Source organism: Stegodyphus dumicola, chromosome 1 (assembly GCF_044657685.1).
Source record: "Stegodyphus dumicola isolate Sdum_Otavi_A_Nest chromosome 1, ASM4465768v1".
In the NCBI taxonomy this organism is placed as follows: Eukaryota; Metazoa; Arthropoda; class Arachnida; order Araneae; family Eresidae; genus Stegodyphus; species Stegodyphus dumicola.
In genome coordinates this window covers 273,249,505-273,267,839 of record NC_140768.1, presented here as the reverse complement: position 1 = coordinate 273,267,839, position 18,335 = coordinate 273,249,505, and the positions used below count along the sequence as shown (strand labels likewise).

The following is an 18,335-nucleotide window of genomic DNA, read 5'->3' as shown; positions in this document are numbered from 1 at the left end:
CCGTTTTTTTGTCTCGACGGTGTCCGGACTAGGATTTCGATTTGAACCGAATACAAACTGCGGCCTATATTATACAGAAAAACTAGATGTGCGAAGAGACGAAGAATTTTCGTTTTGTTTTTTCTACAAATATATTTGCTAGAAAATATTGCACTTTTGCAGTTGCCATTTTTTTAATAATATCTGGCGAATATTTGTATTAACATAAATTCGAATTGAAATGAATTGAAGAATGAGTAAGCGTAAAATTAAACAAATTCTTTTGAACCGTGAGTAGGATATTCTTTCGGCTTTTCTGTTTCGTGATGGATCCTGTAAAATATGTAGTGCAATTCTATCAAGTTTTACTTCAAGAATGGTCAAAAAAGCCTCCAAATTTGGAAAAATGTGGTCAGATATTAGAAAAATTAAAAGTGAGTGCTATTGCAGATATTATGTGATCTAGAAATCTTTGTTCATTGACTTCAGACGATATCTCCAAAACTAAATCTGTATGAAATTTCTAACCGGTTGAGGTAACGTCTATTTTTTGGAATGCATGCCAAAAAATACAAAATTCAAGTCTTGATTTAAATGTGAGACTTCGCCTCTTTATGATATTGGTATATAAATGTATCACTGCTGTTTATCTTTGGCTTTCTTATGCAATTTTCAAAGTTTTATGCATTAAAATATTCATTTGATGAGATATTTCTGACCTGAGAATTATTATGTTCTGCATATAATTAATTGTAAACTTATTTTTCATAACTTCTTTACAAGACATTAAAGTTTATGTTTCAGTTAATGATATCTTCCTTTTTTGAAAGTTAGTTAATAAGCGTACTGTTTATACTGGATATCTCGTAATAAAGATTATTAATTATTATATGCTGACGTAGAATTGCATTTACCCTGAAAATCGGTGTTTAAAATGTTGGAATGTTTTGTTATTTCTCTTAAGTTTTTCTAGCACCTTCATTCTGACTACATTATCTGATCAGCATTACAGAGAGAAGTGAATGATTGATCTGCAGAATATCAACATAAAAGATTTGATGTATTTTTTTAATCATTAAATTATATGCTCTTGAATGGAAAATTTATGAAATGTGCGAGTTAACTCAGTTAGGAGTACAAGTTTGGCAACTTTAGGAAAAACATTTATTTAACAACATTTACTAAGGCAGTAGCCATTAAAATTCATGCCTTGCTCTGAAACGCTTATGTCCTTCGTTTTATACCCAATTAAAGATTAATCAAAATCTAGTTTATTTTTCTGTGAAAATTTAAAATATAAAAGACATCATAACATGATTTATAAATGAAAAAAAAAAAAAATGTATAACTACTGAACTTGTGGAGTAGATCTAGAGTACATGTCTGTATCATCTGGGACACAGCTTTTGTGCTTTTGTTTGTTTTAACAAATAAGAATATATACAACCAGAAATTTGCATCATCCACCTAAAAGATAAAACATATCAACAAATTACTCAGCAGAAATGTTAGAGGTATGACATGATCATGTTGTTGCTAGTAGCTGAAATTGGGCATCAATATTTATAATTATAATAACAGTAAGCTAATAGTTCAGCAAATTGTGTCATGGTTTTCCATGGCAGCACATTACGTACATACTTTCACATTTCGAAATGTATCTTAACTCTTTGTGGCACACTATACTTTAACGTCGGAATTTCAACAAAAAAAGTTGTATTCAGTCTGTTTAGGCCTAAAGGAGTATACATGTAAAAATTGCACTTACCGCTTTAATTTTGTGTGTGTTCCATGAGGTGGAACACTGTGCTGCCAGAGCTTTTAAAGTGTGACTATGCAAGCATTGCAGTAAAGCGCGAAAATGAGTAGAAGCTTTTGTATAGTAATGAAAAAACAATGTATTATGGCTGTATACATGGTTTCCTGGATATACACAATATTCTTGAATATGTTTGGATAAATGAGATAAATATATGTATATACACAAATCCTATATAAAAAAAATGTTTATAAATGTTTCGATTTCTTAGCTTCATGAAATTGTTCAAAGCATGTCACACCTTTTTGATAGAAGCACAAACCAACTTTGCAGGTTTTGCACACAAAACTTGTTTTGTGATGACTCGAGCTGCTGAAAGGATGACAAGCTACTGATAAAATTCTTGCCTGAACTCGCAAAAATTTCAAGATGCCCATATTAGGGCTTTAATAGCACAAACCTCACCTTCAATACTACTTTGTTTGAATTCATTTTCCCGAAAACAACAGAAACAGAAAACGTATACAACAGATGTTTTCTCCTACGGAACGGATGTTCTGATGCATAGTAGCATGAGATCGCTAAAGGCGCAGTGTTCCCCCTGATGGAACACTCTGTTTTGTTCAGTGATTCTGCGCTTGCTTTTTGTATGAAAAAATTTTAATAATATAGAGTACAGCCATTAAAATTATAAAAAAAAAATTTTCAAAAAAATTTTTTTTTTGTATCACCAAAAAAATAGAGAAAATTACTTGAAAATAAATGGATTTTAATAACACATCATAAGTGAAAATTCTGGATCTTCTTGTGATATGCTGCCATCTACTATTTAAAAAGGAAAGTTCATATATTATAAAAGCATTTTTATCCATTTACGGTTGAATTTAATGGTTTCACAAACGATTCAAGTGTTCAATGTAGTGGACCACTGAGCAACAAAGGATTAAGAGACACGTATTTTAGCAAAATGATGCTTACTTTAACATGACAGAAGTCTTCTGTGATTAAATAGTTTGAGTACAGGGGGGCGAGGGACACTGGAAATTCACCATTGGTTGTAAAGTGTAGTCTCACTTGAGCAGTTCCACCCCCAATATTGCATGGAGGTAGGAAGTAAGAGGAGAGGCTGTAGCTGGTTTTCCCTGTTCACGGCTTTGAATCAGTGGTGAGCAATTCGTGGAGACCAAAAAATTCAGTGACTTATCATTAAGATCAATAGTTTTTGATATGATCAGATGTAAACATTTTGTGGTGCTACTTTGGTAGACGTTTTCACGGATTTTGACGATTTTTCTTTTGGCGAGTAATACAACTTATGGTAAACCCATTGCTGGATAAGTTATTTATGGTAACCAATACTTTGTTGTCATTTTATTAAAAAAATAATGTGTTTTATTATGCATAACTTCCGTGTTTTAAATATTATTTATGCCTTCTAAATATTAAAAATCAATTTAATTTTACATTTTTATTTGAAATAAAAATTTTCTTGTTTATAATATTTTATATAATTTTATGTTGTTGATGATGTAATCAATGACGTCACCTTACTTAAAAAGTAATTGGTTTTATTAATATCTATAAATTTAATGTAATGTTTTAAACATTATTTATGGCTGTTAAATATTAAAATACAATTTAATTTTGCATTTGTTTTAAAAACGATTTTATTATGAATGATTATTTAAATAATTTTAATTCTACACGTGATGTAATCAGCTCCCTGATTGGTTACTGAATATTTGTGCATTACCGCGCCATTTTAAAATTTTATTATTCATCTCTTCGAATTCGTCAGATTTCAAATGGAATGGATATCTCTGTTTCGAAGATGAATGTTGTTATTGGTAATTACCAAGAATTATTGGTATTGGAATAAAAAAATTGCCCTTTGAGACCTTAATTTGGCCAACCTGTCTTTCCTAATCAAAGATTTATTTATAAATTGTTAATATCTTCAGAGGAAATTTATTTAAAATTTTTGGAGGAAACCTCGCTAACTGCTTCTTCAGTGAAGTGCGAGATATGTAGATAACAGATGAAGATGGTTAAAAGAGCCGATTCAATTATGATTTCGATTTTTTTTTGTGGTACTTATCAATAAACAAGAGGTTAAATTACTCAAAAAAATGTAAGTACATATTTTTCTTTTTTGTTTTATAATTGTATACTTCAATTTTTGTTAAAAAAATTAATACAGTCAAAAGTCGTTAATCTGGACTCGTCGGGACTTCGGCAATTGTGGATTATAGATCATCAGTTCAAATCTGATAAGATGGCATGCAGAAATTATAAAATAAAAAATAAGAAACCGTAATTTATGACATAAATAACAATTATGATCTAAAGGGTATCAGAATTTACAAAAAAAAACTTAATATTTATTTGTTTACTTTATTAAACATTTCTTTCAATGTAAGTTGCTTCGTATTTTATGTGATAATACATTCTCTTTAATTCTATAAACAGACATAATTTCTTGTTCAGTTACAAAGTTCCGCTATTTAAGTCCTATAATTGCTGTGTCGAGAATACCGACTAATTTGTCAATTGAAATTTTTTCGTTTTCAATAACCTCTGTCACTTTCTTCGCTATCGGAAGCGAATTATAATAACGAGGCATTTGATTTAAAATCATATCAAAGACGGAGTATATTGAGATGAAATACTACATTTAGTAAGGAATTATAAGCCAAATAAAATAAAAAACATCTGCCCTGAAGATAAGGATAGTGCTGACAGATCAACTTCCAATTCATTGTGCGCCGCGGCGTTAAAGATAAACAAACGTTAAAGTTTAGATAAACAAAGGATATGCCTTTATCCATTTTTTGCAGCAATTCCACTTTTTGTTTAATGGACTTCGAAACATACTTTCGCTTTGTAGATCCTTTACATATTAGTAAATATATATCAGAAATTCTATTTGACATAATCGAGAGTTCAAGCTTACTTTTATAAAATTGCTCTAACAGTCTGCAAAAAATAATAAGCCGAATCCAATTCGAAGATTAAGGAACAATGCAATCTGCAACATTAACTGAATTAGATAATTTTAGCTTAGCTTATACCGTCCGTTATACATTAAACGCGCATTCGTAAACGTATTTTGCGCACGCGCATATTCGCAGCCATAAAGGTCTTGCGCACATGCAGAAAGTTTGTAGCTTTGAGGTCCGGATTATGGGTGTCCGAATTAACGACTTTTGAACGTACACTATTTTCAAAAAATTGCTGACATAATTGTCACATATGTTTTAATGTTAATTATATTTTATGTAATGTATTTTAAAGTATTTGAATTGAATATTCTAATTCTTTTAAATTTTGGTAGGATGGTTTTTAATTCGATATTCAATTTCAGTAATGTTTCAATCTAATTAAACGTTGGCACAATGTTTTTATAGCGGTGTTTTTATTCTCTTTTTTGCTGTATGAAAGTAATAATGGCCTTACTTTAGTATTTTATACTCATAGTAAATGTATTTATTTACCTTGCCTGCCATCTTAAAAAACGACATTTTCAACAAAAAATTAATCCATTACTTTTAACGATATTTATTTTTTTAAAGTTTCGAATACTTTACTATGCGTAAAAACAACGTTTTTCAAGATGGCTGACGATTGTAAAAATTGTGCCAACATAAATCACCAAAAATCCGTGCAACCGTCTACCAAAGTAGCACCCATTTTGTAATTACGTCCACATCATTATTATATATATATATATATATATATTTTTTTTTCTGTTTACAGAGCTTCTTCCTAAAGTACTTTCTCAAATATGAGAGAATTGTTTTAGCTTCTGAGACATCTTTTAAATCAAAAATCTGAGCCAATTTGTAATTAATGCTCTGTTGGGTTCATTTCAAATTGGAGTACCTTTTATTTTAACAGTGAAATATGTTAAATATTGGTGCTGATTTCCATGTCCTTAACTTTCTATGAATATTTCTGAAAGGGAATAAAAAAGGCTTCGGTTGATCTTTACAATATGGTAATTGGTAGTTTGGCAACATTTTGGAGGCGATAAAGGTTACTACCTGGGACTTTGGTAATAATGTGAGCAGTACTCAGTTCCGATTATGCATTATTTTGTGTGAGGGAAATGAGAGATCATGGGATGTGTCATGTGATATTAATGGAAGAATTACGGTTCTTTAATCGGAAAAGGGGGGAAATCGGGAAAAAATCTGGAAATTTTGTATTTGGCTTTATTCTGTGTTGTGTGAAACAGTGTTGGTTAATTTTTGGATCCCATGGCCGTAACTAAAGTGAATTCGAAATGGGTATTTAGTGGTATTGAAAAGGGTAGTAATAAATGTTTGTTTAAGGTTGTGCGAGATAGAAATAAAGATGTTTTATTAAGTTATTTATTTTACCTGGTACCTTGCTGTGAAATATAAGTATGATTTTAAAGATCCTGAAACAGAAAGAAGAAAAGTTTATCGGACACGTAATCAAGATTCTGAAGAAGATTAGGTAAGTTAGTATTTTTAATTATTTGAGGATATTATTTTTATGCATTGTTCTTTAAATCTAAGGTGGAAAGGATTTTGGTATTATTGGAAAAATTGTTATTAGCAATGATTTAGTTTAAAGTAATTAGGATTGTAAGGTAATTTTTATTAATTTAATGTATGTGCTCATTTATATTTTAAGTAGTGTTTTTGAATTTAAATATATTTTAATGAAATGATAGTTATTTTGTGAATTTTATACTTGTAGGAATTTGGTGTATGTTTAAGTTGAAATAAATGTGCATGGAAATAATTTAAATATTTGATAATAAATATTTGTAATGCTTCATGTATGAATTCGTTGGTGACGTGTATAATGTAATAGATGATTTAGAGGTAAAAGTTTTTGGATATTTTATTTATTTTATATGTGGAAATGTTCATATTTGTAAAGGGTAAATACTTTTTCGCGATCAGGTAATTTCATATATGTTCTTTTTACCGGGTTTAAAGATTGAGAAAATTGTCATGTATTTTCGTGAAATTTTTTTTATTTATGAGATAAAAGCAGTGTACATGGATATAGTGAAGAGTGTGCGCAATGCCATTTTTGTGCAATTCTGGGATGTTTTTTTAAGTAAAAATAAGTCGACGTGTACATGGTTTAGTGATATTTTAATTAAATGATAGTTATTTTGTGAATTTTATGTTTGTAGGAATTTGGTATATGTTTAAGTTGAAGTAAACGTGCATGGAAATAATTTAAATATTTGATACTAAGTATTTGTAATGCTTGCGGTATGAATTCGTTGGTGACGTGTATAATGTAATAGATGATTTAGAGGTAAAAGTTTTTGGATATTTTATTTATTTCATATGTGGAAATGTTCATGTTTGGAAAGGGTAAATACTTTTTCGCGATCAGGTAATTTCATATATGTTCTTTTTACCGGGTTTAAAGATTGAGAAAATTGTCATGTATTTTCGTGAAATTTTTCTAATTTATGAGAAAAAAGCAGTGTACATGGATATAGTGAAGAGCCATTTTTGTGCAATTCTGGGATGTTTTTTTAAGTAAAAATAAGTCGGCGTGTACATGGTTTATGTGTATGTGTTATTTTGAAAAACCCGTAAGGAGTATGGTATTGTGCACTTTTTCCCAATTTTGCAGTGAATATTTGTCATGATTAAGCAGTTTTGTTTGATAAAATTTCTAGCATAAGTGTAATTCGGCTAGTAGATTGTTGGAAGAAGTGTTCAGTAGATAAAAAGAAAAGAAACATGTCTTTACTTCGTGAAGACAAAATGGCGGCGGGGAAAAAAAATAGAGGGTTGCTGTAGGAGAGTTGGTTGCCAAAAAATCGCCAAGTTACCATAATGTAAAGATCAACCAAGGCTTCTTTTTTTAATATTATTTAAAACTTGTAACTGAGTTATAACTAAAATATATTGCAAATTGCTGTGGTGTGTAATAAGTAACGGTTAAAAAATAAATTATATATAAATGTAAAATTGTTATTAAATTAAAAGTTTAATATTTTTATAATTGTCTTATAGGTGGCCCTAACTCAGATGACATTTCTTCCCACCAGTGACAAATCAGCAACAAAAAAAGAGCTTCTTGTTGCACGTATGTTTTATAATGCTGTTTGTATTCAATATAATTAGTGTGTTATGTAAATCCTTATATTTCATTATGTGTTATTATGTTGAAAATTTCCAGAAAAAGATTTGATACTTTTCTATTAACTCGGTGTAAAACATTACTGGACACAATAAATTCCCATTGGCAAGAATAAAAACTTATTCTACAAACTGATATGCAAAATTTGAATTTTGAAGCATTTTGTTTTACAAAGATTTGTTAACTAGGGAAAAGTCTTGAAAATTTGTGGCTTACTTGAAGCAGAAAAAGAATTATGCTGTTTTTCCTAAAAATGGCATTTTGCCATTAAATATGACATGGAAATGACCATTGCATGAAATTATATTTCCATGATTGTGTTAGACGTCGATGTAGTATATCTGTATGTTACAGGAAAAGATATATATGTACTTGTGTGCAAAATTAAGAGAATTTGCAAGTTTATGTCTTATTTTTATAAAAATATTCAGTCAAATGCATAAGTGTTCTCATGCATGTCTGCAGAGCTGTGATTGTGGAGGAGATACAAGTGCACCAGGGGTTTCAGCGATTTGTATGCTCAGAGTCTTTCATGACATACATCATGTTTCTTGCAAAATTTGGGTAAATTTTATAAGGTACCGGGTAAAATGAGGAGCCATGAATGACAGAATGATATGGAGAATTGGCGGTATAGTGCAGGCAGGCTAATCACAAGCATAGGTTACTACAGAGCTTAATGCAACACCCAGTATCATCTGAAATTTGTAGAACCTGTTTCAAGACACTCAATCCGTATCAAGACTTGGACAAGGTTGACCAAATCCACAAAGATGAATGAGGTTTTTTTTTTTTTAGCATGCACTGACATGGGGCTGGTATAGCTCTACAGCTGTCATGTGAGCTGTATGCTGCAATTGGAACCCGAGCTTTGCGGTCTACAATTGCCCAAAAAACTTCACGAGGTAGGCTATATGCCAGAAGGCCTGTTGTTTGTACCCCATTCATTGCAGCATACAAGAGAGCGCACTTAGCAGGATGCAGACAACTTGCGCCTTGGATTAGATGGAGCATTGTGCCTTTTACAGATGAGTCGAAATTCAGCCTGATCTGTGATTCTCGGCATACCTGTATCTGGATAGAACCTGCAACACGATAGCATCCCTCCCTCATCAGAGAAAATAATCATTATGGTGTAGAGACATATTGGCTTGAGCAAGCATTACATTTAAAGGCTTCACATCTCTATATGTGTTTGACAAAAATTGCCTGACTGCTATGAGGTGCAGAGAGGAGAACTTGGAGACCTGTGTTCGACTTTTCAAGGATGCATTTGGTCCTAGGTTCCTGTTAATGTGCAATAATGCTCATTCAGATAGGGCTCTGCTGGTCGAGACAATTCTCTGAAAAGTGAGGTTGTTCACCTCATGGATTGTCTGGCCAGATATTTGGCTTTAGCCCTATAAAGCATGTCTGAGATGCCCTAGGGAAAAGAAAGTCTATGTAAAGAAGGAAAGACTCCATAGGCGTAATGTAAACCAGTTTGTCTTCTATGCCGCTAGAAAAAGGAGGGACAATTCGCCAAGGGATTTGGCAACGGAACCTGTTGGCGAGAATTTTCCCCTTTGGGATGTACTTGGCCGAGATTTTCCACCTCCGCCACGTGTAAAGGAAATTGAGGAATACGGGTTAAGATGAATCGTTCTTTGACTTTTTGCGATAATTTAAACTCAAATTTTCGTGTTTTTTTTTTGCTTTACTAGTTGAACTTGTATTATCCATATTGCAGTTTGATGTCTAATTTTATATCTGTCAATATGTAGGGGGGAAATGGAGTCGCACAGCTTTAAACTCTTGAAAAACGTGACCGTTGAACCTGTTCGAACTTTGACATCAGCTTCGAGCTTTTTGGTGACAGATATTTCGTGCATGCGCAGTTGTGTCCCTTTTCGTTCGTGGCGGAGGGAGCCACTCCTGCTGCTGCGAAGCTTTCCTTTTTAACAATACATATTTGCCTAGGGAAGGTAGTTTAATCTCACTGTCCCCCTTCCTCTAAAAACTGCAGGAGTGAGATCGACTGCTGCAGGGTCTCCTTAACTGACTCCAGTCCAGTATGCCATCATGCTGTAAGATGGGACCATCTCCCTTCTAGACTTATTTTAAATTCGATATCACTATGTAGATTTTAGGCATATTTGCAGTATGAGTTTTACTGATAATCATGCTTACATAAAATGAATTTTGAATGGTACATCTCTTTCTCTGTTATAAATGTATATTCATACAAAATTTCATTAAAATCTGTCCATTAGTTTTTCAGAAATTTGATATAATGTGCAAATTCTCTTAATTTTGCTCACAAGTAATACGACACCAGAATTCTAGACTGAGTTTTTTTACAACTGAAAAATATATTTGGAATAAGAAAATGACTTGCATTAAGTAGCAGAGGGAAAAAATTAAGTAGTAATACTTAGTAGTAGTAGCTAAAGCAGTTATGTGCTAGAAGTTTGTGTCAACTTATTAGAAAACAAAAGAAAATAAGCAGCTCTAATATGATCTCTGAATTTGTCAAAAGTTTGCTCACAAAGTAGGAAAAGTAATGCTTAATACATGCAGATGGTATTTACAGATAAACAGGGGATTGCTTCTTTCTGCAGATGCCTGACCATCGAGTCAAATAATAGAAACTATTAAGAGTGATATCAAAGTTCCATGATTGTTGAAGAGTCTTAGAAATATTGCTGTGTAATAAAATTAGATGTTTGATATTAGCATTTTAATGTTAACTATAAATACAATTTGCATCATCCAGAAACTGGTATTCATATGCAAAACATTGAACAATTTGAAGAAACACAAAATGGCAAAATAAAGCATATCAAGGAACAGCATGTTATTGTTCGGAATCCTGTCTTTGCGCAATTTATGTAAAAGTAACAGATGGTCTGTATAATAAAATGTAGGACACTACAAATTTTAAATGACTTAAAAAGAAATATACATTTGATTTGTTTATATTGCTAAGCTACTACATTTATGCACGTTTGATAGGGAAATGACAGTGAAATAAAAGTAACATCAGTGGGAGTTGTAAATAATATTTGGTAATATTTATATCTCACTAATGGAAAACATAACTGTATTTGATTACTTATCATTGCATCAAATTAAATTTAAATGTACTAAATGTTTCTGTAGTCAAAATTTCCTGCTAGTGAATGTGATAATACATTTGTTAATTTATTATTGTTTAGAAGGGAAGAAAAGATTAATAGTATTTGTAAATACACTCTTTTGCAAAAACATATTGGTCTCACATGCAAATGATCAAAGTTTCAAAGCAAATGAACAGGAATTGCGATCATAGTGCACAACTCTAGTGCATTTCTAGTGCACAACTCGCAAAGTATAAAACCAGTAACAGAGGCGCAAAATTTATCTTTTTTTGCCACTGCCATTGTCATTCTGTAAAGAAGCAACTTAATCATTTTATTGTCTGTGTATGAGCTATACACATATTCAATTTCATCTAAAACAACCACTTCATTCATGGCGCTTCAATTTTTTTGCAAAAGAGTGTATATACTGTATATTCCAGTGTATAATATGTACCTGTAATTTCAAACTACATTTTTTAAACTTTTCTATATATTTGCCGTATCATGCACATTTTTTCTTTACAAAGAAATCTGAAAGATAACGTGTGCAATGCTGTTGTCTTTTGAAGTTGTTCATAGGTTTTCAAACACTAGTACAGTCAAAAGTCTTATCCGGACTCGTCGGGACTTCGACGATTCTGGTTTATAGATCATCAGTTTAAGTCTGGTAAGATGGCATGCAGAAATTATAAAATTAAAAATATGAAACCGTAATTTATGAAATAAAGAACAATTATGATCTAAAGGGTATCAAAATTTGCAAAAAGAAAGCTTAATATTTATTTTTTTACTTTATTAAACATTTCTTTCAACGCGCGCATGCGTAAAGCATACATTACGCATAGTCGAAATTAGAAAATTGCAACCAGAAAACTATTTGATGTGTATGTTATATTTATAATGAATTTGATTTAAATCATATCAAAGACGGAGTACATCGAGATGAAATACTACATTTAATAATGAACTATAAGCTGAATAAAATAAAAACATCTGCCTTGAAGATAAGGATAGTGCTGACAGATCAACTTACAGTTCATTGCGCGCCGCGACGTTCTCCTCCTCCTCTGCAGAGCAGCGTGAAATTGATAAACAGATTTTGGAATGGTTAGAGAAACAAAGGATATGCTTTTATCCACTTTCTGTTTGATGGACATTGAAACATGCTTTCGCTTTGTAGATCCTTTGGCAGTATCCAGCACTGTATATTTGCCCATCTAAGATGTGCAAGTAGGAGAGAGAAAAAGAGCCTTATTACTGAAAAGTTGAATACAGGAGAGTAGGTTTCATCATAGGTATCATATTTAATTTGCCAATAACCTTGAGCCACCAAATAAGCTTTAAAACGAACTATGTTTCCAAATTCGTCACGTTTTAATGTTGAAAATCCACCTGCAACCTAGTGGAGTCTTGTCTTTAGGGAGTGGAACAAGATGCCATACCTTTTGCTTTCGCATGTTGGCTATTTCCTCTTCCATCGCCTCTATCCATTTATCCTTTTCTGTGGATTTCATTGCCTGATTATAAGTGTTCAGAATCGAAACCTCTAGTCAGCTAACTTGGGTATATGACGTTGAAGGAGTGCCAATTGGATTGATTTCACCACTATAAGTATTGCTTCCCTTGAAATCAAACAAGGTATGATCATACTGAATATTATTCTCAGTGCAATACTTTTCCACATCATTTGGTGATCGTAGTCTTTGATTAGACCTCTTCTCAAAATAGTACACATCCGTATGAGTGCCGTCTGGCCTTGGAACATGTTTACGAAGCCAAGTTACCTGTCTCAGTGTAGATTGAGTGTCAGTGCTAGGTATAGAAGAGGGTACACTGGTATCAATTCTTTTCTCTATTTCAGGAAAGTAGCCAGAAAGGGTGCCCAGTGCAGCTCCACTGCCACTTCTCTACATTCCAACTGACACTTTAAAAATAGCGTTTAGGGTTTCTACTACTTTTTGTACATTTTCCAACCAATTTTTGTGCCCTTTTGTTCTTACACTGTATCCAGTCAATCGGCCCTTCATTGCCTTTGGATCAAGCTTAGAATTTGTTTTAGCTTTTGGAATTCCCACATAGGCAATTGTTCCAAATACCTTAAGGAGACGTACTGACGGTTTCCGCTTAGTGTACAATTCGAATGGGGTTCTATCTTGGTCCTTATGACAAATTCTATTAAATGAATATGCAAAATACATTACTGCATCTGACCAAAATTCAGAACTCATTCCACTATCATGTAAGATTGCACGTACATTGTTGAGAGCTGTTTGATTAAATCTCTCACAAACTCCATTCTGTTCTGAAGTATATACGTCTGTAAATTCGTGCTTTACACCATTTTTATTACAATATGACCTGAATTGTTCATTATCATATTCTCGCCCATTATCAGTCCTAAAGTATTTCAACTTAAGGTTCAAAGATCTTTCCGCACGTGCTATATGCCTTTCAAATACTTCAAACACCTGACTTTTCTCCACAATGGGGTACACTACCACATAAAGAGAATATTCGTTAATAAAGGAAACGAAATAACGTTCACTATTCCTACCTGGAATGTTAATAGGTCCCCATACATCAGAAAAAACCCTTTCAAGCGGCCTCTTTACTTGAATACCTTCTAAGGGTCTATAGAAGATTCGTCTTTGCTTATTGATTTGGCAATTTTCACAAAACAAATTAGGTGAGTGCTTTAACACAGGAAGACCTCGAACTGAATGTCTCTTACTAGTCCTGACAATAGCACCATAATTTATATGACCAAACCGACCATGCCATAATTCACTATTGTTATGCTGAGCTGTGGATGCCTCAAATTTTACAGATTCCCCCCCCCTTTTCACAATTTTCAGGAATACATGATAGTTACTTTCTATCAACTTAGCTTTGTACAAAGTTTCATTTTCATCATCAGTAACTTTAATTTGCCCATTTTTACCATAAAATCTCGCTCCATTGATATCCACCCTAGGTCCAGATATTAAATTTCGTCTCAGTTCAGGTGAGTATAAAACATCCTTAAGCAAAATAACTGTATCTCCAAATTTCATTTTAACAGTACCCTTCCCATGAATTGGAAAAGTTACCCCATCAATAGCTACTAGCATATTCTCATTTTTCACAGAAGAAAAAGTATCAAAAATCCAACTATCATCATTTTCCTCCAAATTGTTAACATTAGCTTGAGCTATAAAATGGGACTGAGCATGGTAATTATTTTTACCTTTACTCAACTTGGGTTTATTCTTACACTTAAGAGATGTTTTATTACTACTAGATACAGCTGAGGAACATGCCCACCGAATTTGCATATTTCCGTTTCTAGCGTATGTGCGAAGTGCAATTTTGTGTTCAGTTATATTTAATTAACATAAATAATTACAGCATTGGGCATTGGTTGCAACGTTAACTTAGTGAGCATATTTTTTCTCATTATCCTTTAATTTTGATGACCAGTTTATAACATCCTGCGCCGCCCAACCGGTATAGTGGTTAGAGTCGCTGTCTGCTATGCCGAAGGGCCCAAGTTCGAATCCTGGAGAAGGTATGGATGTTTGTAAATGTATAGTGTCGATGCTACATGGTGGCACTCTAAATATGCGGTAAGCCGAAAGTCCTCTCGTGTGGTTTGATGGGAGACCCTTGGACCCGTTCCCCCTGGTGCTCTCCATCAAAATTGGGACGGAACTGAGTAAAATCGCACTGTCACCTGTATGGTGCTCAAGGCTGTTGCCAACGGCAGGCGTAATCTAGCGCTCCTTCCCACGAGGAATTTCGTGGGCTTGGGCTGACTACATCAGAGAAGTGAGCATAAGCAAGAACAACAACATAACATTCTGCATTGAAGATAAAATGGTTATTATTTGAAAAATACAAAATGGATGTTGCCAAATTGGTATCTGCTAGGAATACAATTAATTCAAATCTTTAGTTCGAACAATATGGAAAATCAGGAGTCGAAAATTTCTGCTCATGGAAAAAATGGGATAATGGAAAAGCATTGAGAGAAGCAGAGCATAAGGATATTGAAGAAACGTTGCTGGCATTAAGAGAAGCCGAGCATAAGGATGTTGAAGAAGCGTTGCTGAAATGGAAGCTATGCAAAGAAATTGTAATCAGTAAATATTTAGACAAATACTATCAGACCCAGTAGAGAGACTCCCTTTTTGTGCTCAAATGGCTGGTTGAATGGGTTTATGGAGCAGAATAGCATTTCTTCAGAAAATGGGGGGGAGGGGGGAATTTCCTTCAAAGATATATTTTGTCAGTGTCAAGAAAAAGAAATTTTCAACACTGAAGAAGCTGGGCTGATTTACAGCAGGATGCCAAACTGAGTATAAAAGTTTAAAAAATGCAACGCCGGAAAACTGTCTAAATTGCAAATAAGTTCTTTTGTATGCCAGTACCAATGACGCTGAGTATTATAGGCTTTTGATGAATGGAAAATATTAAGACCCAAGGTACTTAAATGTAAAAAACTCTTCTTTGTTTCCTATAAAGCTAACCGTAAGACATGGATGACATCAAAACTGCTACAGGGTTCGTATACATTTCTGCTCGTGGAAATCGAGTACTTTTCATGACCATCAATGAAAAAATTAAAGACCTATCAGCAAACTGGCAGTTCAATAAATTAAAGCAATTATCTATGTCCAGACTTCACCACTTTTGTAATACTGTTCTAAAAATAAAACAGGTCTGTAAGTAGGATGCATTACTATTAAACGTAATCTAATATTTAACATATTATAAAACATATTTGAGAATAAAATCAGCTTGTAGAATTTTTTATGTTAATAGCAATTAAATTACAAAATTTCTTGATACATTTAATTTTTTTACTTCTTTAAAGTAGCCCCAGATATTTAAAGGGAATTAGATACATTTTATTTAAGTTTTACAAAAGTTAGCTTTGTAGCTTTGTTGATGCTTCCTTTTACGCCTTGTTTCATCACGTACTCAGTCCTGAGGTTTATGCAGATTTATGTCAAGTAACATAGATTAAAATTAGAAGTAAAATTATAATCAGCATGATTCGTGATATAAGCTTGGGTATTGCCACCACTGCTTTGTACTGAGAGAGTTGCTAATCAGGCGAATGTCTCCTCTCTGGTGTACCCAGCAGTATACCTAGACACGAGGCCTTACCCCTAATCGAACACTTAGACTTTCACATCATACTTCAAATAATGAAAATTAAAATAAAATTTTAATTAAGCCGCCGAACTGGTGTAGGTGCTTAAAACATAACATCAATGCAATACATAATAGAAAAGCATAGGCAATGTGCGAGTACTTTGGTCCTTTTTAAAGGTAAGTGCTTGGAAGGAGAAACAACGCTAAATATAACTATGTATAAAACTGGTACAGGTGACCTCACAATGTGATGTCTAAATAATTAAAGCTAGAGATAATAAATATTGAATATGCAATAAATAAATTAACACAGGTACAGCAGAAATTAGCACATATAACACACATACATAGCTCGGAACTCAATCATTGTCCATATTCAGAATTAACATAGGTCTTTAAGAGTTCACAGGATTGTTAACATCATATTGACATATTTTGACAGCTGGGTTGTCAATCAATTTTTGTCATTCATAAAAGTTGTTTGCAATTCAGCAATAACAAGTTCTTAGTAATGCCATTTGCAGTTCCTGGTGAATCCTATTGTTTCTTACATACCATGGAGAGTATGTAATTTGGTGCCGAACGCTGTTCTGAGTCGTCTGGAGTTTTTTTCCTGTTTGAACGAAATGAACAGGCCCATACAGGGCATGCATAACATAACAAAGGATGCAAGATGGACCTTGTAAATGAGTAACTTGTTTTCTTTATATAGAACGCTGTTTCGACCAATTAAGAGGAAGAGTTGTGCCTTATTGGCTCCAAACTTCTGAATACTAGATGTGTGGGGTCCATTTCAGAGATTTGCTGAGAATCACTCCGAGATAAGGGACCTGCTTGGCCCTAGTTGTTCCATAAAATTTGAGATTCCTTTTGATCTTTTTCTTTCTGGTGAACAGGATGGCCTGGGTCTTGTCCACATTTACCAGAATCTTTCATTTTTGCAGCCAAGTCTCAAGTGTTTGGATGTGCTCTTGTAAGCGTTGAATGACTGGACTAAGAAATGCGCTTTGTGTCAGAATCGCTATGTCGTCTGTATACATTGCTGATGTGGTGTTGGATGTAGTAGGAATGTCCACGTAAGTATTGAAAAATGTGGGTCCCAAAAGGGATCCTTGGAGGACAGCAACTAATATAGCACAGCGGGTGGAACGTGTGCTAGAAACATGAACAACAGAGTATACCTGTCAGGCTGGATTTGATTATGTTTGTGGTGTAATCCGAGAAACTCAGATTGTGTATTTTGTATATTAGTGCATCCAGGCATACACTGTCGAAAATGTTATAGGAAAACGTCCTAGGAAGAATTTCCCTGTAATCTTCTTGGTTTGGAATCCTTTGGTGATTATCTCAACTATTCTGTACAGTTAGTTGGTGGCGGGGGAGTTTCTTCTAAAACCAAATGTCTGATGTTGGCAACTAACTTTCAACATTTGATAAGTGTTGAAAATTAGTTGTGCCTTGTTTGTCTGATCCGTTTAGTGTTGTACTTTCGCATAAAGTTGCTGGAAGTGTAACCCAGTAAATATGGCAGAATGGCTGCGGACAGTAACTATATTTTTTTCTCTTTTTACACATTCAGCACAATATGACCATTTTGTCCCTTGAACACTTTTCAAGCCTTTTAGATTTCAGAGCACAATAAATTTTCTTTATTGTTATATCCTAGTGTTCTCAGATTATTTTATTTTGTTTGGCATCCAAACACACTTACTTTTTAACACGCTATATAGCCTTTTTTGATCCGTCCTTAGGAATTATCCAGCAGTGTATATTGTTATTATGGCCGTTTTTCTGTTCTCAAAACAATAGATGACAATAGAGATCTATTTTATTACTCCAATTGTTATTATATAGACAGTGTAGAAAGATTTCTTAAAAACAAAATAAACATTTGTACTTTGTTTGGTAAATGATTTTTATTTAGAACTAGCAAAAAATTCTCTTAATTAGCAAGACTTGACAACCTCTGCGAGGAGGTTCTCAGTGGTATTTTTAGACTTGCATGGTCACTAATTTTTTTATATATGCTTTAAAAAAATATTCACTAAAAAACACTATTTTAAAGGGATGCCTTTGCGGAGGATTTTCTACGGGAAATTGGCTTGTATACACGTTACACAAGGAATAAACCACGAAAATGTCGGCTCCTGATGGGCCAAAACTATATAAGGATAATTATATATTAAAAGATACAAAAGGTGAATGTTTTATAG

The 18,335-nt window shown here is 33.2% G+C and overlaps 1 protein-coding gene across 2 annotated transcripts in view; it reads left to right on the top strand.

Moving 5' to 3' along the window:
* The first annotated feature begins 234 nt into the window (after window positions 1-234).
* Window positions 235-18,335, top strand: part of Rpn12 (regulatory particle non-ATPase 12) — a 41,231-nt gene continuing 23,130 nt past the window's right edge. Inside the window, exons 1-2 of one of the 2 annotated variants that reach the window (XM_035368056.2) lie at window positions 235-413; window positions 7,756-7,828. In XM_035368056.2, coding sequence (XP_035223947.1) covers window positions 306-413; window positions 7,756-7,828 — 181 coding nt within the window. In that variant the 5' untranslated portion in view covers window positions 235-305. Of the gene's footprint in view, window positions 414-473; window positions 516-7,755; window positions 7,829-18,335 lie in introns of those variants that run through there. The other variant, XM_035368058.2, reaches the window with a different exon arrangement.